General features: G+C 40.9%; 1 protein-coding gene across 7 annotated transcripts in view; it reads right to left on the bottom strand.

Annotated features, from left to right (window-relative positions):
• LTBP1 (latent transforming growth factor beta binding protein 1) overlaps positions 1-24,911 on the bottom strand; it is a 416,025-nt gene that overhangs the window by 238,270 nt on the left and 152,844 nt on the right. For 3 of the 7 annotated variants that reach the window (XM_081264902.1, XM_081264903.1, XM_081264901.1), the window contains exon 5: positions 5,364-5,531. The exons of 1 other annotated variant lie outside the window; for it this stretch is intronic. In XM_081264902.1, coding sequence (XP_081121028.1) covers positions 5,364-5,531 — 168 coding nt within the window. Of the gene's footprint in view, positions 1-5,363; positions 5,734-24,911 lie in introns of those variants that run through there. 3 more of the 7 variants (XM_081264907.1, XM_081264906.1, XM_081264905.1) reach the window with 1 other exon arrangement.

Consider the following 24,911-nt stretch of genomic DNA (forward strand, 5'->3'; position numbering starts at 1 on the left):
CTTAGTAAATATGTTAAATGAATGGATGTTCCAATAGCCTTTTGTGGGTGCTCTAAATATTCTGTTTTACTATATCTACTTGGTGTTAGAAAATAATTTGATAAGACTGACTATATTTGGGAGTAGTTTCTTTGACAAGTTTTAGGCATTCTAAATTGCCCTAATGCAATAGAATACTAAAATTACTTTCTTTTAGTTTTATATTAAATTGTCTCTAAAATACATAAGATCTAGCTGTGAAATTCATTGAGGGTAAAATGTAGTCACAAATTAATCGGAGTGGCCCACCAGCATGTTCACTGATTTCTTGATAAACACCAGGGGCTCAAACCATGATGAAAGGCAGAGGTGAATGACCTGGTGTTTGAACTAAGTTGCCAGAAAAAAAAATCTAAATGCTCCCCGACCTCCAACTGTCACATCAGTTTATCAAAGGCCTCGCTTAGAGGAAGTTTTCTTCCCCCTTGTGAAGATAACCAACAGAATGAGTTTAACAACGTGAACTGCTTGTGCTCCTCAAGCATTTCGGTAGCAATTGGTTTTGTGCAATCGCTGAGATTTCCAGTGCAGGGCACCAGACAAGGCTCAGGAGAGCTGAAGGAGGCTAGAACAGGCACTCAGAAACAGCGTCTGGAAACTGGTTCCCCACTGAAACACCAAGAGGGCACCTCACCTTTTTCAAAATAACCCATATCGATGTCTCCTTTTCAAGGAACTTTATTACTAAGTACCAAAAGAGTGGAGTCCAAGCTTAAAATCCCAGGTACCCTCCCAGACCCATCATCTACTATGAAGTATAACAGCTCTCAATTCCCCCAAACCACCTGCACCTTCCTCTTTCCATGCCCAGTTCTAATGGGTTAATCCTTCCTTCCCATATCAACTTTGCCTCTTTTTCCCCATCCCTCATCCACCTTTACTTCAGGCTTTCTGATATTTCCAGTTGTCCTCAGTAGACGATGGCTGGGCCACAGCATTCACTCACCATGATGTGCTCAGGAGGTGGGACGGGCTCAGGGGGTGGGACAGCATGGTGGACTAACAGAAGCACTGCATGCTATCTCTTTCATCTCCTCTCAAAGTATCCTCCCTAGGAGGAACTGTTACCACCCTGCCAGGCTCCTGGTAGGAGCTTTCTTCCTTGACTTAGGGCTATTTACATATACTCTTTATCTCCTCCTCAAAACATAAGCCCTTTCGAGGCAGATTTATTACTTGGCTATCATGAAAAATCTTAAACCATGTTTTTATATAATCACTTAATATATGGTCATGGGGGTAATGTGGGACAGCCAAAGACACCAGAACACTAGAATAAGAAAACTGACTTAAGTCCTCTTAAACAGTAAAGGGCCTTACGCATGCTAAGCAAGCATTTTACCACTGAGCTACATTCCCAGCCCTAAAGTTATCTTTAATCAAGCCACAAAAGCCTCAGTTCTCATATTTGCAAATTATGGATACTACCACTGACCTCTCTCATCAAATAAAATAACACATAGGAACATAATTTTTAAACTATCAAATACGTTTTTATAATTATTCAATTGGTGCTCGTGGAACTTGAGTCCTTGGTAATTCCTCAGAGAAAGTAGCATCTTATGAACCAAATGTGTTATTTCAGAAGTCATGACTGTTTTTCTATGTCTCTACAAAAAGAGTTTTGCTGAGTGACTGTGTGATTATCTTTAAAATACTCTAGTTGTGACAACATGAATTCTTATGTTCTTCTTGTGAGAGGAAACCTAGACTTCATCAACAACTTAAAAATCCCAAAAGGTCATCTTTATTACATCCCTATGAAATGTGAAGAATCCATTAAAACAATATTGGTGAACCTGCTGGCCCACCCAACTGGGGAAATGTTTCCATTTCTTAAAAAGTCAGGAAGGAGGAGAACAGGGAGAAAACAAGCTCAGACTGCCGGAGGGGAAGAAAATCATAATAAATAGAAGTCTGCTTTTTGGGAAATATCATTTAACGTAACTATTCTGTACATAATACCAATATCTCAATATCACCTTTCATGAAAGAGTGTTAAATATAGAAGAGTATTTCTCTTGGAAAACACCTTCACCGAGGCCTCACTTTTAGAGTCTCACTAAGTGGAGATTCTACTTATTGTTTCTCCCACTGAATACTCAGAAACAGAGATCATTAGACTTCAGGATCATGAGAGAAGAACCTGCTGCCTCTCCCATCTAGATAGCCCAGGCACAGTGAGCAGCATGGGCGAAAGAGGGCTCTGCCAGAGAGAACAACCCTCTGCACATCTATTAGTGCCTGAATAGCATGAGCCTAGGCCCAGAACTGGAACAGAGCTGACCCAATGGCCATCATGAATTCAGGATTTGAACCCACATCCACTGGATTCAGTTGCTTTCTCTCTCTTACACCATCCAGCCTTCCAACAAGACCAAGTTCCACAAGCCTCTTCAACATGTCCCTCCCACACACTGTGGTTAGACTCCAGGCAGAAAAGTAGAGATGCCATAAGCCCTAAGTTCTAGTCTTAGCTAAGTGCCTCTGTGTAACTAAGGCCAGCACACTTAACCTTCTGTGCCTTAGTTTCCATATTGAAAAAATGGGTGACGATAAGATCCATTCCACCTCCCCCCTCAAAACTAAAACATGTAAATTACTCTGCAAATGTTCAAAATCATTTCTGTTGTTCTGATTATCAAAATGAATTACTTAACTAAGGTGCCTTAACTAAGGAGTCCATGCGATTTTCCTTGCATTATTTGGACTCCTTAGTGCAGGGGTCAGCAAAGGACAGAACTCAGCCAACACTGGCCCACCGATTGTTCTGGCAGCACAGCTCTGCCCATTCTTGTGCTTATTGTCTCTGGCTGCTTTCTCCCTACAATGGCAGGGTGAGCAGTTACAACGGAGACTGAAGGACCCACAAAGTCTAAACTGTATTCTAACTGGCCCTGTACAGAAAGTTTGCCAGCCGCCACCCCTTAGAACCCTTAAACATCAACGGCCAAAGAAAGTTGCTAACAGATTATAATAATTTGAATCTGCCTCCAACTATACTTCTTTGCACATATCTTATTTATCAAAAGATGTAACATAAACAAATATATAAGAAAAACAAGTTAGAAAACTACCCTTTGTAAATAGAAAAATCATACTAAACTAATCCAAAAATGATCTTACAAATGAAGTTTTTCTGAATCTTTGAATGATCACAACCTGTAACTTTGACAAAATTATCATTCTACAGTAAATAAAAATCACAAAACTTGTCCCTCCAACTATCTAATATTTGAACAAAAATATAAACAGGAGAGGGAAATAGTTCAGGATATGAATGAAATGCTTCCCACGATTCCCATTGTGAAACGACATATTGTAAACGGGTTTTTTTTTTTTAAGTTAACTTTTAAAGTTGTAATAAAACATTTCTTAAAAAAACCAAACTGCTCCGCCAATCCTTTTGTGGAAGGATGAGTTCTGATTTTGAAAATGCTTTTTGTGAATAATTTTGCTCCACTTTGTGTTTTGAATAGGCTGTGTGTATTCTGCTCCTAAACATCTGGTTGGATGCCAGAGAGGAAAGTGTGCACCGTGTTTTAACAAGCAGACTTCCTCTGTTTCTCAAAGCCTTCAAATATTTAGTTTCAGAATGAATACACTGTAAGCCAAAAAATTACCACCCATTGGACTGCTCTGCCGCTGCTACTGTAAAGACACACCATAAAGACAAGAAAAAGCAGACACAGTTGGCAGTGGTGGATGAGAGGAAGCAGTGAGTGAGTGAGTGAGAAAGGCAACCGAGAAAAGGGGGGTAGCCACTAAGTTCAGAATAGCCTATTAGGAATTCCTTATCCCTTCCTCTCCTAGTCTATAACCCTCCCCCTCAAAAAAGGCATTATTACTTATTATTACTTATTGCTTATAAAAAGCCATAAGCTTTCAGAGGCAGACTGAATTTTAGAGGTCACTAAATAATTTTATGGATGAGAAAACCCAAGGCCCAGAAATATCAACTGGCATGCCCTGTGGGTGAGCTGTGAGCAGCAGGACCAGGACCAGAGCCCCGTTTCCTGATCCTCAGTTCAACACTTCCCATTAGACTCGGCTCCCTGCCCTGCTAAGCATAATATGCCATTTGGCATCTAACGGCTAAATTCTTCTTAAAATATGTCCAAAGTACGCCTATCATAGCCAGGAAAGTCACAATACCCTTCTTAAATCGTATCCAGGGGCACATGCTTTTTCCAAGTACAGATGAACGAGAATATTGCTTCCGCCTCCTAAGGATTAGGATTCGCAATACAGCAGAATAATCAAAAGAGCTCATAAGAACTTGGAGATGCCCTTTGTATTTTGTCTTGATGGAAATCAGTTTGAAATAGACACCCCCTTTCCTTCAATCCCCCCTCCCAAGACAAACAGTCCCAAGACTAAACAGCAATATTCCATAAAAAGACTAGATCTAGCCAGTGTTATTATCTGTCTGACATTTGAGTTATTCTTGTGAGTAACTCGTAAAGTAACATGGGTGTCTGTGACTATTTGAGTACACATGGCAAACCATAATTGGTCAAAAAATAATAAAAGACATTTTTTTTCTGTGACAAAAATACTGTATTGCATGACAACATGGCACTATGACAGCTTTCAGTAGACCGAAGTACCTTCTCCATTTACAAAAAAGTAAAAAACAAAAATTTACAAAGATGCAAAAAGCTTCTGTTGCAGTCGGTCACTACCAGTTCATATTTAAATTAATTTACTGTTGTTGAGTGCTGGCCATAATCCACTAGTATCTCTTCCCCCAGATCCATCAATTTATCAATTTATAATTCAGTCTCGTGATATAAAGCAGAAACGTGGCAAAGGATGCCAGCCTGTATCCCTTTTTCTACAACCAAAGCACAGGTTTTTGACAATTTTTATAATTTTTTTTTTTTAAAGAGGCTGGTTACTTATAAAGTGAAATTCTAAATTTCATCACCACCTTCCAAATCGTGCATTCGTCAAATTTAATGCCCATTCTGTTTAGCAAGGAGCTGATAAAATTTGCAGCTGAGCAGTTGCAAGTTGTGCATTGGGGGTCTCAGTCTAAAGCCTATGCCCTTCTGTTCTCCTCTATAGATCCCCATCACCACATGGCTGGGGAAATGCTAAGCAGTAAGGGGAAATATCCTAGTTGCCATCTCTCTAAGAAACCAAAAGTCAGGTTAGCAATTATTCCGAAAGTAATTCAACAGACCTAGTGAAAGAAGCTTATTTGTACTCGTAGACAGAAACACGTTCGGGCAGGCAGTGTGAATGCAAGGGTGTCTAAGTGCTACAATCTCATAAAACTCTGTTCGGGAAGGACAGTCAGGGACCGTGGAGGAACTCACCCACTCGGAAGTTCGTGGCCGTCAGGGTGTCGGCAGCATGGCCATTCTCACTAATGAGAGTGGTGGTGTTCCCCTTCTCGCAGCTGTTCTGACAGCTGCCCTTGGTGCAGGTCACTTTACAGATGCTCGGAGTAAAGACCACCTTGATGCGGCCAGTGTGGTTACTCACTAGGAGCGGAGGCAGGGAGAAAAAGAACAACAAACACATCAGCTTAGTATCCATGAACTTGCCTTGGAAAGCTTAAAAAAAAATGAGGGGGAAAAAAAAAAGAAAAGAAAAGAACGGAGCAGCAAGAGGGGGAAAGAGAGAGCCCACAACCCGACAGGTTTAAGGAAGAGGGAAGCCTTCAGTGTTCGCTGCTCTGTATCCAGTGGTGTCTCTGAAACAGGAGTAGGGAGCTTAGCAAACAGAACTCTGGGATGCACTCCAAAACCACATTTGAAGTCGAGTCACTGGAGTGGGATTACTAACCACAATGCTGCACTTTATTCATGGGCAGACAAAGAGCAATACCGAGGGCACGAGAGATTAAAGAGCCAACCCTGACAGGCAGATGTAATGCAAAGAGGTTGGCCACGCACCTAGTGGTGAATAAACTCTTGTATCCTCAACTTGCATACTTTCCCTGTTTCTCCACTTATTAAGTCACTTTTTGCAGTCCGACCCCTGGAAATGTTTTAGGCATGCGGCATGTCTGAAAACATCTGTCTCAAATCTCCTGGCACTCTCAGCTGAAGTGATCAAATCCTGTGACGCAGCTGCGGGAGCCCATTGCTTTTTCACAACTCTGGAGTGTTATTTCTCCCTGTGAATTTATGCAACATATATTTTGTTTTCCTGTGAACAGAACCCATCTAAGAAAAAGTTAGGACAGGTCTGAGGGATGGAAGGTTGCCTCTGGTAAAATACCATCCTTCAGCTCTCAAAACTGTTATTCACAATGTACCTGAAGCAGGTATTGCTTTCTTTCACAAGGTCCTCTCTTTGACACCAAATGCTATAACCTGACCATAGCATTTGGTAGCATAGCATCCCAAAATAGGCACTCAACTAAAACTACATTCTGGCTTGTCATCTTAGCTGGTGTGACTTTGGACATGTCATTTCCCTTTTCTCCAAAACATGAAGGAATTAATCAGAGCTGACATTTTCTAGCCAGCTCTGATGTTCAAAGTCACTATCAGAAATCAGCAAGCTATTGGTCCAGGGGGCCAAACTGAGTCCACTGTCTATTTTTGTAAATAAAGTTTTATTGGAACACGGTCATGCTCATTCATTTCTGTATTACTGTCTATGGCTGCTTCTGTACTACAGGAGCACAGCAGCATCACAAGACACTGAATGACCTCACCCAGACCTGCCTTTCACACTCAGGTCCCAATCTAAGCCCCGGAAGGCTGCAATACAAAAGCCCTGTTTCAACTTCCATGTGTGTAATATGCCCCCAGCGTAGGTCTTCCTCTTTCCTGGGATCTAAGCAGAAAGCAAAGATGTCGGCATGAGGCTTTAGGTCTGGTGACAAATAGCACCCTTCCTGCTGCCACTCTGTTCGATAGTGGCCCAAGGGGAGACTGGCTCCAGGCCAACCTTTCCATCGCCATCTCTGCCCACCAGAAAAGTTTCTCCCTCTGGGTACTCCTCTGGTTTGGCCAGTATTTCATTTTCAGAAAACCATCCAAGATGCCTCTAGAGACCCACAACCAATTAAACTGTGGTTACAATCTGAGCCTGGAAACAAAACTTGAACCAAAGAAGCCATTAGAATTTCAAGATTGGACTCAGAACTTTTCGGGCACAAACATCTTGTATCCACTGTACATGTTCTATGTACCAAGTGATCATCAACCTTTATTTGAATCTCTCTCATGACAGGGAGTTCATTACCCAGTAAACCACATTCTTGGGTACAGGGGCTCCTAGCAAGTGTGATTCTTCCTCCAGCTGAAAGACTTTCTCACAGTAAGTAACATTGCACCCATTCATTCTAATGTAGTTCCTCACCGTCTCACAAGCTAACACCTCTTCCACATGACACCCCTTCAAATAGTCAAAGACAACTGCCACATAATCAAAGAAGGCTAAAGTCAGAGGGAGTTGAAGCCATTGGCTGGGCTGGCACTCTTAAAATGGTTCCTCCAGAGGAAAGAGTCCGTCCATTCTTTTCTGCTAATTTTCCAAAAAAGTTTCTCCTTCCCCTGTGATTATAACTCTGGGGATCAAGAAGGGTTATCTGAAGTGGGGAAACAGATATTCTAGAGGCCAAACAGGACTTAAGCACCTTGCAAAATGGCCCCCAACAGGAACATCTTCCAAGGCTTTAACTCACAGGTCAGCAAACCTTTTCTAGAAAGGGCCAAATAATAAATATTTTAGCACCTCAGGCCAAAAGGACACTGTTGCAACTATTCAATTCTGCTTTGGTGACTGGAGAGCAGCCTGTTAAAAGCAATATGCAAATGAATGGGTGTGGCTGAGTTCTAATAAGCCTTTATTTAAAGAAACACAGTTTGCTGCCCACTGCTTTTAATGCTTATATGACATTTCAAATTATCTATAATTATTACCCTAGAAATTTTTTAAAGCAATAAAATACTGTTCCCAAAACCAGGCAAATTTTACTAGTTCAATTTTTTTTTTTTTACAGTAGCACAAACAAATCAGCTTAGGCTCTGTGTTGTCAGAACATGATTAATAAACATCTTGAGGATGCTCTGTGTGTACAAGTGTGTGAAGCCCAAGGGGGTGGGAGGAAGATGACATCTTCCCACTTCAAAAGAACATAAACTTCTATTTCTTCTGGCCTTGGCACAACAATGAAATTAGAAGTCGTCTGCAAACAATTTTGTCTTCTCTGGCATTAACTCGTAGCACCAGCAGCTGCCATACAGATGCCCTGTCACCTAAACTATGCCCACTTGGGGAAACTGAGACATCCAAAGAAAGCAGGCTCTAAACCAGGATTCCAGTTTCACCTCTCAGCTACAGTAGTCACTTTATAGGCACTCGAGATTCCTGGGGCTATTGTTTTTAAAAACTTGTATTTCTTTGCCAAAAGAATATTATTTTGGCATGGAATGGTCTGCATTTTCAAAGAGCAGAGACAGTTTCATATGACTTAATTCTGATTTTTACAGTCTTCACATCTTCTTGGAAGCGGAAGGCACATTTTATATTTTCCCTTGTGTTTTACAAGCATTCTACTATAAAGCAATCTAATTCTAAGACAGACACCTGTATTTCTGGCAGATCCTCTTGTCTCTTCATGAAGCATTTAACTCTTCATAATCAGCTTTAGGTTCCCATGGCAAACTTTTCACAATCAGTAGTGAAGGACAATAAAATTAACAATTGTCATTTAGATCTCTAACTGGATCTCTGTAATTATTGAATAGATTAGAAAATACATTCTTCCATTCCCATTTCTTTAAAATAATTTCCTCCTAACTAGGGCTTGGTGTAAAGAATTTAAGTTTTATTTAAGTGCACAAAACTAAGGTTCACTGCTCTGAGCTTCAAATTCCTCACATGACAAGCTGAAAACAATACTAGTCATCTTTTAAGAGTCTAACAGGAATTTACTAAAGTCTCCTCCAGAGGCCATGGAAGAATGAGGAAGAGGATATTCCTTGAATGCTTTGTATAACCCGACACTCAAGGACCTCTGGTGTCTTGCATATAGAAACCAATACACAAGGAATAAACGAGGTGATCTGAAGGTGTCCGTGGGTCAAAGGTGATTGCCAAACCCCACAGAGATCAGGGGACTCACAGGATGCTAGAGGTCATACTAGTCTAAGGCCCTGCTTCACCAGTGAGGAGACAACCCCAGGAGTAACCAATGGTAGAAGGCCCTTGCTAGGGGCCCCATCTGGCTGATTAGAAATTACAAATCTGAGGAGCAAAAGTTAGGCCAGCCAGGAGTTAACAGGGAAAACCACTGGGCAGCTTTCATGCTTGGTCTCTCTGAAAGAAAAAAATTGTAATTTTTAGATTCTTGTAGGTAAATCAGCCACAGAAATCTTAAGCAAGCACTTTAAAACCTTGGGTTTTAGAGACCTTGGCTAGAAACATAGATTGCCTGGAGCCATGTAGCACCTCCAAGGGGGCCTCCTAGTCCATCAGTCAGAGACACTCAAGAGTCAACATCCTGTCTGCAGCTTCTGCCAGGCCCTGTGTGAATTTATACCTCCAAGAAGAGGCACTGGCACATGGCTTAAAACAAACCACAGATATGCAGAGTGAATGGCGAACGGGATGGCAGTAAAGTTGATACCTTCCCAAGATATTTTTAAATTTTTATTTTCATTTTTGCTGCACAATCGTTAATGAAAGAAAAATCCAAAAATGTGAAAATTGTTCTTGACAAATAGAATTCAGTCGAGAAAAGTGTACAGTTGCCATCTCTCAATCATTAGACCAAGATGTGACCAGAGCGAAGGCAGCCAACGACATAAATATAATAAGTTCAAGACTCACATCAGATGTCATGAACAAATACAGCCTCCTCCAGAATGCTGCGACAGCGCATTAGCATTCATCCAACTTAAACAGCAGGGACCAACAGACACAACAGGCAATGTCCTCCGGGAAGAGGCAGCCTCTCTGTGGCGAAGAGCCACCATCCTGCCCATTAGCAGCGGCCAGTTTAAAGAGACCTCCAAGCTGATTCAGCACAGGTCACACGTTCTGGGTGTGAGGGGAAACTGAGCTAATAGCTCAAGCTCCCACTTGTAGTCCATCGCTTGCCCCAAGGCCAAGAATTCTTTGAGAGACAAACCATAGTAGTTTTAAACAGTGCTTAGAATAACAAGACTTTATTGTTCAGCTCTCAAGACTTGCTTAACTCCTCTCCAACTATCACAAGAATGTTCACAGAGTCCCCCGAGCTCCTCGGGAAAAGTAGTATGTAAATAAAAATAAATATCAGATCTACAGCTTCAATGAACTGTCCCAGTCTGGAAAACCCTCCCAGAGGGAACCTCAGATGAGATCTCCAGGACTGTTGCCAGCAGCGATATAAATCCAGGTGAAAGACAGCTCAGCTTTCTCTCCCGTAACAGTCACTAGAGGGAACTTAATGTCACTACTTGTCTCTCTCTCACACATACATACACAATTTTCTTTCATTGGTACACATTTAAGGAGATAGTCTTATATAGACAGGCAAAGACAAGACTATATTAAATCTAACTTAAGAATACATTTCTGGCTCTATTCTAAATTTCTTAAGGAAGTGTTTATTGCTCATCAAAAGCAATTATCAAATGTACGCCTGCTTTAAAATGCAAATATAGCCCCAAAATATCTCTGAGATGTGCAACAGCTACCTAATCTCACACTCTCAAGCATGACCTCACCTGTTGCTTCACTGAGAAAACAGAAGCTACAAGACACACCCATCTGTTGATCTGTCCTGCAGTGGGTCTGCCTTCCTCCTGATGAAGGACCTGGGCCTACTGAGGGACACCCTCCTCTACCAGGCACTACACTCCTTCTGCTTGTGCCTGCTCAGAGACTTCTCCAGTCGTTCCTGTTAGCATGCAGACGTCCTGGACAGCTTCCATCTTTAAAGAATACCCCGTTCCAGTCTACTGCACAGAATGCTCCACTTCTCTGTTCTCACGGCAACACTCCTCAATTAAGCTATCTTTACTAGCTGTCTCCACCACCATCCCTCCCAGTCTGTCCAGAACCAGCTGCAGCCAGGGTTTCTCTGCCCCACTTTACTAGAGCGGCCCTTAGGAAGGTCAGCATGGTCTCCAGGCCTCCAAATCCAATGGCAAACTTTCTGGTTCTTTCTTTTTCAAGATTTCAGCATATTCAACATAGCAAAACATTCTGCTTTGTGTCACATATTCTTCTCCCAGCTTCTAGGTTACCCTACTCTCTTGTGGCTCTTTCACACCTCCTTGTAAGAGAGGACCTTGAACTCTTTGTAGCCTTCTCTTTTCTAAACTGGTTTTCTTGATGATATCATCCTGTCCTATCTCATGATTCCAACACCACTAGTAGACATCTGTATAGTAAATGTATAACTCTAACCTGGACCACTCTCTACCTTATATATATGTCTGTCCCTACATGTACTGGAGGATCTATAAATAGGTATGTGCATATATGTGTGTACATGTATACCATATATACATACACACATACGCACATGTACCATGCTTATGGGACTTTGTGAGGTAGGTATCTAATGGACACCTCAAACAAAACATATGCAAATGAAGCTGTGACTCATTCCTGTACCCAAGTCCAAATGTGTTCCTCTTCAAGTCTTCCCCAAGTCTTTTCTTGCCCCCCTCACCACCTTTTTTCATCATCTTGCAATCAGTACAACAGCAAATCCCATCGGCTCTTTTCCAGAAGACGACAATTTCTCAGCAGCTCCATAGCAAATGCCTTGGTGCAATGCACCATCTTTTTTTTTTTAGTTGTATATGGACACAATATCTTTATTTATTTATTTTTATGTGGTGCTGAGGATCAAACCCAGTGCATCATCTGTGCAAGTCAAGTGCTTTACCACTGAGCCACAGCCCACACCGTCTTCTTTTATCTGGATTATTTCAACAGTCTGCTACCTGGACTCCCTGCCTCCACCTATGCCCTCCTAGAGCTTCTCCTCCATATGGCACTCATGTATGTCCATCAGATCATAGCCCTTCTCCTTCCCATGGCTTAGCATCTCAACCAAGATAGAAGAATCCAAAGGCCTCAAGACAATCTTTGGGGCTTCCCACCAACTGGCCCCTGTGACCTCCAAGACCTCATCTCCAACAGCCCTCCCAGCCCTCCACTCTGACTTCCCTGCTACTCCCGAAACACATGCACATTCCTGCCTCAAGCCTTGTTGTTCCCTCTGCTAGAATATTCTTCTCCAAATACACAAAAGCTTCCTCCCAGGCCTCCTTCAAATTCTCAGAAATGTCACATTATTCGGGAAGCCTTTCCATGCCAACCAAGTTAAACTGCAATACCTCCCCACATTCCCGACCCTTACCCTGCCTTACATTTCTTGTTTATGTAATTTTTATTATTATCATAAAAACATAAATTTGATGAGGACAAGCATCTCACAGTAAAGAATTCAAAGAATAATAATGAAGGGAATGAATATACTTCACCGACAGAAAACTAAATAAATACTAACATTTATCTATAGGGTAACTGGTAATACAGTTAAAAAGAAAAGAACTCTCTTGGGGGCTGGGATTGTGGCTCAGTGGTAGAGCGCTCACCTAGCACCGGCAGGACCTGGGTTCGATCCTCAGCACCACATAAAAATAAAGGCACTGTGTTGTGTCCATCTGCAACTAAAAAAAAAATTTAAAAAAAAAAAAGAAAGAAAAGAACTCTCCTATGAAAGCTTTAGCTTCAAAACACATTTGTGCCAGACATGGCGGCACAAGCCTGTAATCCCAGCCACTCAGGAGGCTGAGACAGGAGGATCACAACTTTGAGGAGAGCCTTAGTAACTTAGTGAGATTCTCAGTGACTTAAACCCTGACTCAAAATAAAAAGGACTGGGGATATAGGTCAGTGGCAAAGCACCCTTGGGTTCGATCCCCAGTACAAAAATGAGTGTGGTGTGTGTGTGTGTGTCTCTCTCTGTGTTAAAGAGAAATATAGAAATATTTAAATCACTAACATCTCAGATCAAGGAAAAGCACAAAGCATTAAGACTTGGAAACCCCTCAATCATTACAAAACATATTTTTTCCCTGAATCATTAAAAAATTACCCCCAAAAAAATAGTCAATGATGCTTTTAAAAAGTAAAACAGTTTTTATATTAAATGAGCCAAAGAGAATAATGGAATAAACAACAGGAAATAGCAATTTCTCAAGCATTATTTTTCAAAAGAAAAACACTACCAAAATTTCACAACATATTATGCAAAAATCATACTGACACATGATGGGAATTTCCTTTAATTTATAGATAAAATCCCATGCTAATATTTAAGGTGTTTAATTTTCAACATATTTCTGATTTGCTAAGTATTCATTCCTTTTGTTAGATGAAGAGCAACTACAAAATTCAGCACACCACTGCCTCAGATGCAGAAACTCTTAATGAAATTGTCACTGAGCTATAAAATTCATCCCCAAAGAGAAACACACTTTGGCTCCCAGTTCAGTCAAGGGACAAACTAGAGGTACAATAATAAAGATGGAAGATTCTATCCACATTTCCACTTATCTCAGGAGTCAGGTCAAATTTCCTATTTGAATCGTTTATTCTTTATTTTACCTTGACTGGAGATTTAAGGACTATGGTGTTCACCTGGAATTTTCTCGCCATCAATCCTGTCCTGCCAGCCAGATTCAATCACCCCCAGTTGGACTTTAGAAAGTGCATCTTGAGACTTTGGCTTTGTTTTCATCTTTCCTTTTTCTCCTTGGAGTTTAAATACCAATCTCTTCTCTATAAATATATGAAAAGTTCCTATTTTTAATCCCTGGCATGAAATCCAATATTTCTGAAGGCACAATCTATTTTATAGTCAAAAGACTAACTTTTACCCAACAAAGAGTTTGCTCACCCAGCAGGATCTGACCCAGTGTTTGGGAAAAGAAAATACAGTTGGTCATAAAGTAGAGAACTAGCAAAACAAAACCTAATGGCTTTTTGACATTTCTATTCTCTGACCTTTTTTTGTAAAATACTTTTCTTTAACCTCATAGACTCTGAAGGGATTCGCCAGTCCAGGCAGACTTGTATGCTTTCAGGACAAGAAATGTTCAGGGTTCAGGACGGGCTCTGGACTGTTTTCCAGGGACAGAGGTGATAGCACTTGCTTGCTGATCTTTTGCTGCTGTCCCCCACTAACTAGAGGCAAGGATGGGGCACATACCTTGGCCCAGACTCCACAAGTTCTGTAGTGTCCTTCCAACAGAACCTTTAAAACTGGCTAGAATACATATGAAAACCCCTCCTCTGCTCCCAATCCTGAAAAGCAGGGCACCTATCAGTGTGTCCCACTCAGAACAGACAATGGCATTTAAAATTCTATGATTTAAGAGTGGATGAAGCACATTCTCCAAAAGTTCATGCAAAGAAGAAGGAAAGACAGTGAGTTCCGTGTCCCCATCTTCTCAATTCGGGATTGAGAATGTAACCCACAGCCATGTTCTGAAATCCTGATTATCTTGGGAACCACGCATAGGGACAGTTCGATGAGTTTGCCCTGGAATTTTTGGAGGGAGGTGAGACCCTCACCGGTTGAAGATGTTACTTTCTAAAAGCTTTTCTCCCAAGGGGGAAAGCCATTGAAAAGAGACTTCATTTCATATGCAAAAAAAAAAAGTTTTCTAGGCCCCGCCCCCATCAAGACCCTGTGGCAGACTTTGCAGCAGCATAGTTCTGGGTCCCACCTGATGTCCTTGGGGGTAGAGGAAATGTGCATTTAATTGACAAGATGACCTCACTGCTGTCCAGAAGCAGAAAGAGGGGCAGAGCAGTCACCACTCACCTGTCTTCCGTCCCTATCACTCACACACTCTGGCTGTTCTGCAGGGGGTCCCTACAGAAATAGCGGGTTAGATGTGCTTCACGTGACTCACATTCTCTGTCCCTTAATTTGGGAATGGAATTAGGTTTTATTTATCCCCACATTTGTTGTTATTCAAAGGGAAAGTCAATGAGGCATTTGCTATCAGTCTATCACTCATCATTTCCATAAATAGCATCTGGGTTGTATGTTAGAGGGGCAAGTTTGACTAAAGGGGCAGCTACTAGGCTGGTTACCAAGCAACGAATCTGATGGCTTATTCACAAGCTTAAGGGGCCATTCATCCCAACGACCCTAGATTATTCCCATCATAGATAATGAGGATTCTACATAATCTATATACTTATATCTAGCCCCAATCTGGACTCATCTCTGGCCAAACCCACATGTACTCAGGACATTAGTCAGGCTAAAGTGTCCCATGGTCCTCACTCACGCACCTCTTTTCTTCACAGGCAGTTCCCTCCCTCCAATAGTCCCCTCAGCCCTATTTCCCCACCATCCATCCTTTTGACTCAACTAAACTGCTCCCTCTGGCCTCAACCACCTTGGGTGCAGCCAACAGCTACAACCTCCCTTCTCTCGCGACTCCACACATTCTTGTATCTGTGTGTTTTTCTATTTTCTCCACCTTCCTTTAGCTTCATGTAAGCCAAAGAAAATAGTTTGTATTCTTATCTTCCTTTTCTATCTATAACAAATATCCCATCTGGTGATTTTCCCTCTTTAGGAATGGAAAAGAGTATACAGGAAGAGGAGTGTAACATGGGAAGAGAATGAAGGGGCTAGGAATGATGATCAGTGATCAAAAGTGACAGAAACCCAGGCTAGGAACAGATGGGAAGAGACAATGCAAAGGGCAGAGGAATGATTTTTAACTCCAACCACTATTTCCTGGAAGCCACAAAACTGTAAAGGAGTTGAACACCCTCAGGCTTCTATGGCCTGCATTAAGCAGGCTTGGAAATGTCCCTCTAACACCAAAGCAGACACAAGGAAAGACACTGACTTACTATACTGTACAAAAATTAAATTCTACTTAAAAGAAAAAAAAAATGTCAAAAGACAGGACAGAGAAGGAAACGAAAACCTCTTGGGCCTGAACAGGCATTCTGAGTCACTGCAGCTGCCAGGCCAGAAGAAGATGCCTGATACCTTGGTGTGCCTCTAGGGGATTCCAATTCTTTCGTGCAGGCAACAAAAACTCAAAGCAAACAAAAAAAAATAAAGTTTTCATTTTAATGCATTTTATTTTAAGAAGCAATGAGGAAGTTGAAGATATGAACATTATTGCAACTGCCAAAACAACTCTTGTTTGATGAATTCAACTGAAAGAAAAAAAATCTGTTGAAGCAATTAGTTACATAGAAAATTGGCATTTTATAATCTCTGAATTTAGAACTATAGCATCAGGGAATCCAAGCTTACAAAAAACCAATGCTGTTATTTGCCTTTTTTTGTTTGTTTGTTTGTTTGTTTGTTTTCTCCCCCTCAGTATAAACTTTTCTCCCTGGCTCAGCTTTTAAATGACTCCATCAAATGGCCCCAACTACTCCCCTCAAGGGATTACTGCCAAATTCAATAGATCTCATCATTAGGAAAAATTTCTCTTTTCTCAAAGTCATCATATATCTAGCTCTGCTTCAATATCATGTGATAAATAAGATTTAAAATTTTTAGTTGCCAATAAAAAATAAATTACTGATGTATAATTACACACTGTTAAATTCTCCAGCTGTCAGCTAATTCTTTTCAGGTTACTCATTTTCGACTTCCTTTCTTGTTTTTGACTCTCACCAAGATAATCTCTCCCCTGTTGAATACTGTGATGATTTTGAAATATATCCACAAAAAAAATTCCTTGATGTTTCTTTCTTCAAGAGGTGAAGTCTAAAGAATAAAATAAAATGGAAGTGATGGTTGCAACTTCAGAGATCAAAAGAGGTGCTACAGCTGCTGTCTTGGTCTCTTTCTGTTGGATCACTCTAGGGGACATCACCTCCCATGCTGTGAGAACACTCCAGCAGCCCATGGAGAGGTCCTGTCAATGGCTGTGTGAGGGTGTCATCATGAAAGCCATCTACAGCCCAAGTCAAGCCTTGAGATGATTATAGTTCCTACTGATGTTCTGATTGAAACTTCATGAAAGAACCTGAGCCAGGCCCAATCAGCTAAGGCACCTCAAGGTACTTCAGAATTCCTTACCCATAGAAACTGAGTTATAATGCCTGATGCTTTAAACCACTAAGGTTTGGGGCAATTTGTTACCTAACATAACATGAACATATACACAAGTTCTCCTCTTCTTCTCTGCTTTTGTTTTTGCCAAGATTTTGAGAACAGAGATGCAGAAATTATAGACCTTATGCTGGCATGATGATAGAGCCGTCTGCAAGAAGCATCTACATGCTGGGTGCCTACTTAAGCTACAGAGCTCAAACGCACACCACGATCATGTCAGCTACGATTTCCTTCTTTTTTGCAGACAAGGAAACCAGAGAGATGTAAATCAGAAGTTTGGCCAAGGTCATTTTGTTAGGTAGAGCTGAGATTTCAAGACAATGCCTTGTTCTTTCCTCACTACCCCAATGCTCTTCCTATATTCCTATAGAAATTATGACACTAAGCATTTGGGGAGGTTGGAATGGGGGTGGGGAAAGCAAACACAGATTGAGCACCTTCTACGTCATGACAAGTGTGTCCAGACAAGTTTTGTTGAGCTTAACAAAAAGCAGTACTCAAAATGGCTTATATCCTTCATCTCTCTGCATTCTCACAACAGTTCCAAGGAAAAAGTGGTAAAACTAGCAATAAAATTGACCAAATTATGCTACGTGCATGTATGAATATGTCCAAGGAATGCCACTATTTTGTATGGTTATAATGTACCAATTTTTTTTTAATTTATTTGACAAAGAAACTGGTAATCATAAGCTAAGGGATGGGATACAGTAAAATCACTCATAAGTTCCACCCTGCAAAACATCTTGAAATCTTGAGAGGAAAACGATACACACAGAATAATGCCAGCCAAGCCTATACCTCACAAGATTGTGGCAGGAACCATATGAAATAATTTGTATGGACATCATTTATAAACTATAATCTACTATGCAAATGCAAAAGGGTATCATTACATGTGGTCAGTTCTTAATGCAGCAACTGAAGGAAAAGCTCAAACCAGCGGTGACACTCACCGTGATATTTCATATATTATATAAAACAAAACCTACAAATACTTCTAAATATAGAAAAAATGTTCATCTCAAGATGTTTGCTTCCATGATCAAAACTATTACTAAAGACTATAGAATGAAGCATGATTCTATTGAATAATTTGGTTGCTACATAATTTCTGCACATAGCTACACTGCAAAGGTTTCAAAATGGATTTCAACCAGTAGCAGAAACCTCCTGATTAGAAAGATTTATTTTACATTTAAATAATTTTTGTTAAGCTCAACATAACTTCTCAGTAGCTCTGTATTCAGATACTTTTTAAAACACATTATTGTCTTGAAAGTCTCACATATAATGAAATTGATGAATTGTAAAAATAGAAGCAAATATTAACTTTGTTCTCACCTAAAAGTAACTTACACAAAGACCTAAACTGGCACTTTTTGGGCCATTTTTAATTCAGATTTTTGTTTCCTAACTTATATGAATAATATATAGGGCACATTTTAAACAGTCAAATAATACAGTAATACAGCCATATGCCCCGAAGTGACATTTCAGTCAACAATGAACCATATAAATGATGGTGATCTCATTAAAATGGAGCTGAAAAATCCACTCTCCTAGTTACTGTGTAATGTCATGGCTCAATGCACTGCTTGCCTGTTTGTGACAATGCTGGTATACACACACTTATGTGTCACATGAAAGTGATACAAAGCATAGCAAATTCAATCATTCTCAGTACATAATACTTAATAATGGAATAAGTGACTATGTTACTGATTTATGTATTTACTATACTTGTTGTTATATAGTGCATTCCTACTTATAAAAAAAAGAAGTTTGCTGTAAAGTATGCTGTGTTCCACCTGCAGCAGCCTTGTACCTCTTGGTTTCCCATATTTCTTGGCTGCATCAAGAGGTCATGTCAAGTGACTGACATTTACCCTCTAGGTTTGTGCACTCCATGATGTTTGCCTAGTGATGAGATCACCCAATAATGCATTTCTCAGAACATATTCCTACCATTAAGTGATGTAGGAGAGTATTATAATGACATGTTGGATTAATGCATACAAAGTACTTAATACAGTGGTTGGCACACAGAAAGAGCTAAACAGATAAGAGATTCTATCCAAATTTCCTAGCTACCTAATCTTTGGTGATCAAGATTACAATTTACAACACCTCCAACAGGTTTTGGGGGTTTTCTCAAGGTATATTAAGGTGTGGTTTGGAAACTGGGATCTCTGACAAGAAACATTATGAATCATTTTCTCCATTAACAGTCTTTGAAAATATCCTTCAAAGAGGCATCTAATTTTGCTATATTTCTAGTTCAAGTCATGGCAGAGCATGCCTGATGGGTATTTACACATATGCCACATGTGGTTGCCAGAAAATCCACACCAATAAAGATGAATGAATAGGAGGTATGATAGGATTTCAGAAGTTTTATTTAAAAAGTTCCCCAAACCAACTTCACTAAGAAATTGAAACTGGGCATTCTCCATTCCATGTAAGCAAGAATTCCTGAGCCCCAACTGGAAAAACCCAGTAGGTCCTCAAACATGGATATGGAAATACATCGAACCTTACTGACCCTCAAGCCAAACAGAACAATTCTCCAAGTGTTCTAGGGATCTCAGGGAACTGATGGAGCCAACCCACCCACTCCTTGCCCCATCTGTCAAGCCATCCCAAGATTTCTTAGAAATGAGGGGGTTGGAGAGAAGTAAGAGTTATAAAGAGAGTGAAGAAAAGAAGTCAAGAAGCTCGGTTTTCCTTCTCTAGAAGTCAATCTCTCATAAACAGGGCATGCAGCTGTTAGACAGCAGGGTAGAAATAGAACACGTGTTAGCTGAGGTCTCTTGTCTACCGAACAATAAGCAGAGTGCACATTATCCCAAGTCATAGAATGTTCTAGTAAGGCTAAGCACAGCAAAAAGGGAGGTAGAAGTCTCAGGAGAACCCAGGAAAAACCAGCTCCATAAGCCAGACCTCACAGAGACTGGGACTTATTATTCCAGTTAGTTATTTCAGTAACTGGAAAGATATTAAGAAACCACAGTACTTTTAGAAACCCATTATACACGGCCCATCCCCAACCCCTTTCAGAAATGCTGTTGAACTTCATTCTTGTGCCCAACGTCAATGTGGCAGAAGGGCTCTGTCTGGCTGCTTCTCCTTCCTCTTGGTATTCTACTCGGGTTCCAGTTATTCAGTGTTCAGCTCTAACTTACAAATTCCTTAAGAGAGAGTCTGATTAATATAATTTAGTCAGCATCATCCCTGGTTGGGAAAGCTCATCTGCCAGGCCACCATATAGGCAGTCAGCCAGCTTCAGATTGGTTTTTCTTGGTCAAGCGCCTATTCATTTTCCAGTCCACTGTGGTCAGAAGGTGAGGTCACCCACAATGGCATTTTTCTACCTAGCTATATCCTGCCTGATTACAACAGTATCATTTGCTCTACTGAAACTAACTCCTCAGTTGATTTGTCCAAATTGCTCCAAACAATCTTCTGCCCTGCTGAAATGGTAATCTTAGAAAAACAACAGATTTCCCGAGAGCTGGCACATTAGCTGACCAGATGCAGGACTTCTCCATGGTGGAAGAAGGAAGAGTAGAATGCACAAGGGCCCTCGCAGCCTGCACTCAGAACTGGTGCTTATTCCACCCCTTCCCTCAGCTGGCCAAGAGAGTCATGTGGCCAAGACCAGAGTCAAGGGCAGGAGCAGAAGGAAAGGCCACTGTACCCATAAGAAAGCCACAGCAAGAGAGGAGAGGGAACAAAGAATTATGCATAAACAATACAATCTACCACTGCTATTATTTATTCTGGGATGAACAGAATGTAGGGGAAAAAGTTAAATAGGTCAGAGAATCATTCTTCATAAAAATATATCCACCTCCTTCTCTCCCTAGGAAAACAAACTAAAGCACACTTAAATACTTCTCCATTTTCATTAAATATCTACACTTGCCAAGAGACCAGTAATTTAACTACCTAACTAAATCACAAAAAGTGAGTATAATATTTTTGATTGATCAATAAAGGAAAAAAAATATAAACCAAAAGATTTTGTTTTAAGGGAGAATTATTCCAAAACCCTCTAAAATAAAGCAGATGCCTGCTTTGCTGGCTACTCTGTGGAATGCAGGCTGGAAGCGTGGGAGGAAGCGCTCTGGCTGCTGCTGGATTTGAGTTGGGCGGCTGCGATCCTGGGATGCACCTGTAGCCTTTGAGGGGTGTTCATCAGGCAAAGGAGCACAGCTGCAGGGTGCGTGTGTTTCCAGCCTCTTAGGGGAGAGCACTCAATCCCACACAAGATGCCTGGGGCCAGTGCCCAACCCTGACCACTGCCCTCTCACCTGCTGTACGGATGCCCTTTCTTTCACCAAAGCTTTCTCAATCTGGAGGAGAGAGGGATCTTCAAATACTTCTGACGTTTCTCACAAAAACAACTCCTGACTATTTAGAATGTTTTCATTTAGTTAAATGAACTAGAACCTCAGCCAGATACAGTGGCACACATGTAATCCTAGGTACTCGGGAGGTTGAGGTGGGAAAGATAGAAAGTTCAAGGCCAGTCTGGGCAACTTAATGAGATCCTGTCTCAAAATTAAAAAAAAAAAAAATTAAAAGGTCTGGGGATGTGGCTCAGTGGGAAAAGATCCCTGGGTTCAATCCTCAGTATGGGGTGCAGGGGATCTAGAACCTTGAAAAGCAAACTTGTACAGTCAGGACAAGAATAATTTATCAAAAACTTGATACTTCCTTTATGGATAACATAAGAAGCTCAAAAGATGACTACTTAAAATGTACACACATATTTATATGACATATATGTGAGGTAAATATCCATCATTCATATGTAAACACATTTCTTGGTTTAAGGTTTGCCTGTCGGAAGAATTAATCAAATATGACAGATTACAACTGCCTCTTAGGAAGGAAAAAAATAGGCAATGCAGAACATAGAAAAACCATAATACAAAGCCTAAAAAATGTCATGTAAAAAAACCTAAGAAAGGGACTGATTCTCATGTCAACATGGGGACAGACTCACAGCTAGGCAGTCATTTTCAGCATTTAGGGGACTCTTCTATAAAGGGACTAACTCCCAAGAAGACAAAGCATCTACTTTAATTGCCTTGAGAACATCTCAGGATGTTGTATAATCTTATTTATTTTGAATCAAAACTAACATTTCAACTCTAATACAATACAACTAACACAATTCTAATACAATACACCATCTCTGTTGGTTTTTTTTCCAAATACAGTTTCTGTCTTCCCCATATACTGCTTTGTAAATATTGTTTTCCCCCATGCAAGCTGTAAATTCACTTTTGCTATTTTTTCCCACTGGAGGGAAAAAAATCAGGTGGATTCTAGAATATTCTGGAGCCATAAGTATTGATTTCTCAATATCTTCAACTCAGTCTCAATGCCCAGAAATATTCTTGAATTTGTGGGTTTCTTATAAAATCTTGGGCTATTAGAATGAAATTTTTTCTTTGGCACTAAAGACTGCCTGTAGAGGAATTTAAACTACATAATCCTTCAGTCTGGAAGGTTTTCTTCCATCTCTGTTTTCATATTTACGGATAAGCTTCTTGGAATTGTTGATAATCAATCCATGTCTACCATTTCCCAGCTATTTTAATCTTCATGTAGCCAAATCAGAAAGCAGAAAACATTCACTACCTTCCTGGACTGGGATGCAATTAAACAACTCTCCAATAAAACATATTTTTCCCCCTGCGCCCACTGAGTGCAATGTCTGTGGCAAGACTATTTCTTGCAGTAGGTTATACCCTGTCTTTCAATAAAATCTAGATTTCCAAGGATAACAGCTCAGCAATACCCTGTTCATCCACAATCACCAAAACACTTTCTCAAGGGTCAGTCTGAACACAGAATAATGTATGGCCATCTAATCTTTCAAATCAAAGAGTTTTCCAGAAACCATCTAAGACTAGGTGATTTTCTTCTAGCCATTCTAAATTCGAATACCCATAATGCTACACAGCTGAAAAACTGGTTCAAGGTTCCTAATTCCCACATGACATTGTTCAAAGGTGACCAAATAGCTTCAACAATTTGTTGATTTTGCAAGGCAAAAAAAGGAGCTAGATGTACCATCCTTCTTTCTAAAGCAGTCTGCTTTCACACCTAGTATTCCTCTTAAATGCATATTCACTTTTTGTTGGTTTTCAAATGATCTCCTTGTAAGATCATTTCTGGTTGCTCCAAATTCTGCCATTTAATACCCACTGAGTCAGGGTGGAGCCAATCTCAAAGACACCTTTATTTGCACACAAGCTATAGGCAGTCTCCATGCAAGGGAGGCTTCCAGGTCTACAAAATGTGTTTCTCTGGAAGTCGCCTCTCCCTCTAAGCGCTCACTTGGTCCATCTGCAAAATCCTGCCTGAAAAGTTCCCAAACAATCTGTCAGTGATTGTCAGTCTCAGAGAGTGGAGTTGCCAACACACTAGGTTTCTCCTTCTGTTTCTTTTCCCCTGGTCACAGGACATGTAATACCACCCACACCCTAAACTTCAACACCCAACCTGGCTTCTCAGGACCAGACTCTTCCTCACTAGCATTTTCCAGTGTTCTTCCCCTGAAGATCTCAATATTGCCATTCATTCCCTGCATGAGAATCTAGCTCCGAATCTTCTCTCTATGCAAATTATACCTATCTTTGCCTTTATCTAGTTGCCACCCCAGGAGTTCTTCTCTCTTTTGCAAAGGGTCAATAGGCAGAGGATGAACTTAGTCTTCCATGCTCTGAAGCTCTACCTTCTCTCCCACTATGGGTGCCCTCAGGGACGCCATGGATGTCCACTCTGAGCATTCTATAACTATAGCACAAGGCATCCAAAGCCTCTACAGTGTCCTTGAAGTAGCCACCTCCTCAAAGAGGCAAGCAGCACTGAACTTGTCCAGGACAAATGCAGCCTTTCTCCTAATTCTCAGATTTGTTTTGCCAAAGCAAAAATCATTGACTGTCTCCTTTAACCCTCTACAGGATGATTCTCTTCTCTTAATTGGAGCAAACAGGAAGACCCAGACAACGCCACTGGTAACGTCTTTGCTGCAGTCTGCAACCACAGCGGATCTTCTCTCCCTGCCCATGAACTTTGTTTTTTTTCAAAGGGAGACATGTCACCACATCCCACGATATTTTATGTCTTGTCATGGTTCTTGATGTCATTCAGACCACAAGCCTACAGGCTGATGCTACCAGACATGCATTCAACCACAGCATCACTAAAATTATAAAGAAGAGGTTCCATGTGCCCAAAGTGTCCATACTCCTCATAGTTTGATACCATGGGATTTGGTCAGGCCACAGTTGGAATGCAGGCTCTAGGAGCAAAGCCATGAGAACAAGACTCCATGTTGCTCTCAGACCAACCTCAGGAGACCTGGGGAGCTGGTCTGTCCTCAAATGCAGGAGCAGGGAGACCCCAATGAGCTTGTGACTAACTGCTCCAGAGCTGGCTGGCCTGTTGCAAAGACTGGAAGGGCCTGTCTGAACCAGAGATTCGGGGCTCCGTTGTCTCCTATGCTGCTAGTTTTTGTTTTTGTTGTTGTTGTTGTTTGTTTTTTGTTTTATTTTGGGTTTTTTGGTCAGAAGTGGCCTAATGGAGGCTGTGTTCAAGCTTTTTCACCTCTATGACTGCTTACCTAATCAAAAAAGGTCGTGTTGAACTCTAAGTAAAAAATGGACTTCTCACGCCTTTCTCTTTTTTTTTCTTCCAATTTAATAGTACCACATGTTTGCAATGCCTGTCATTTTTCTCCCTCCCTTCCTTCCCACCCCTATCT

The sequence above is a fragment of the Spermophilus citellus genome (genome assembly GCF_964194105.1).
Source record: "Spermophilus citellus genome assembly, chromosome: 13".
Lineage (NCBI taxonomy): Eukaryota > Metazoa > Chordata > Mammalia > Rodentia > Sciuridae > Spermophilus > Spermophilus citellus.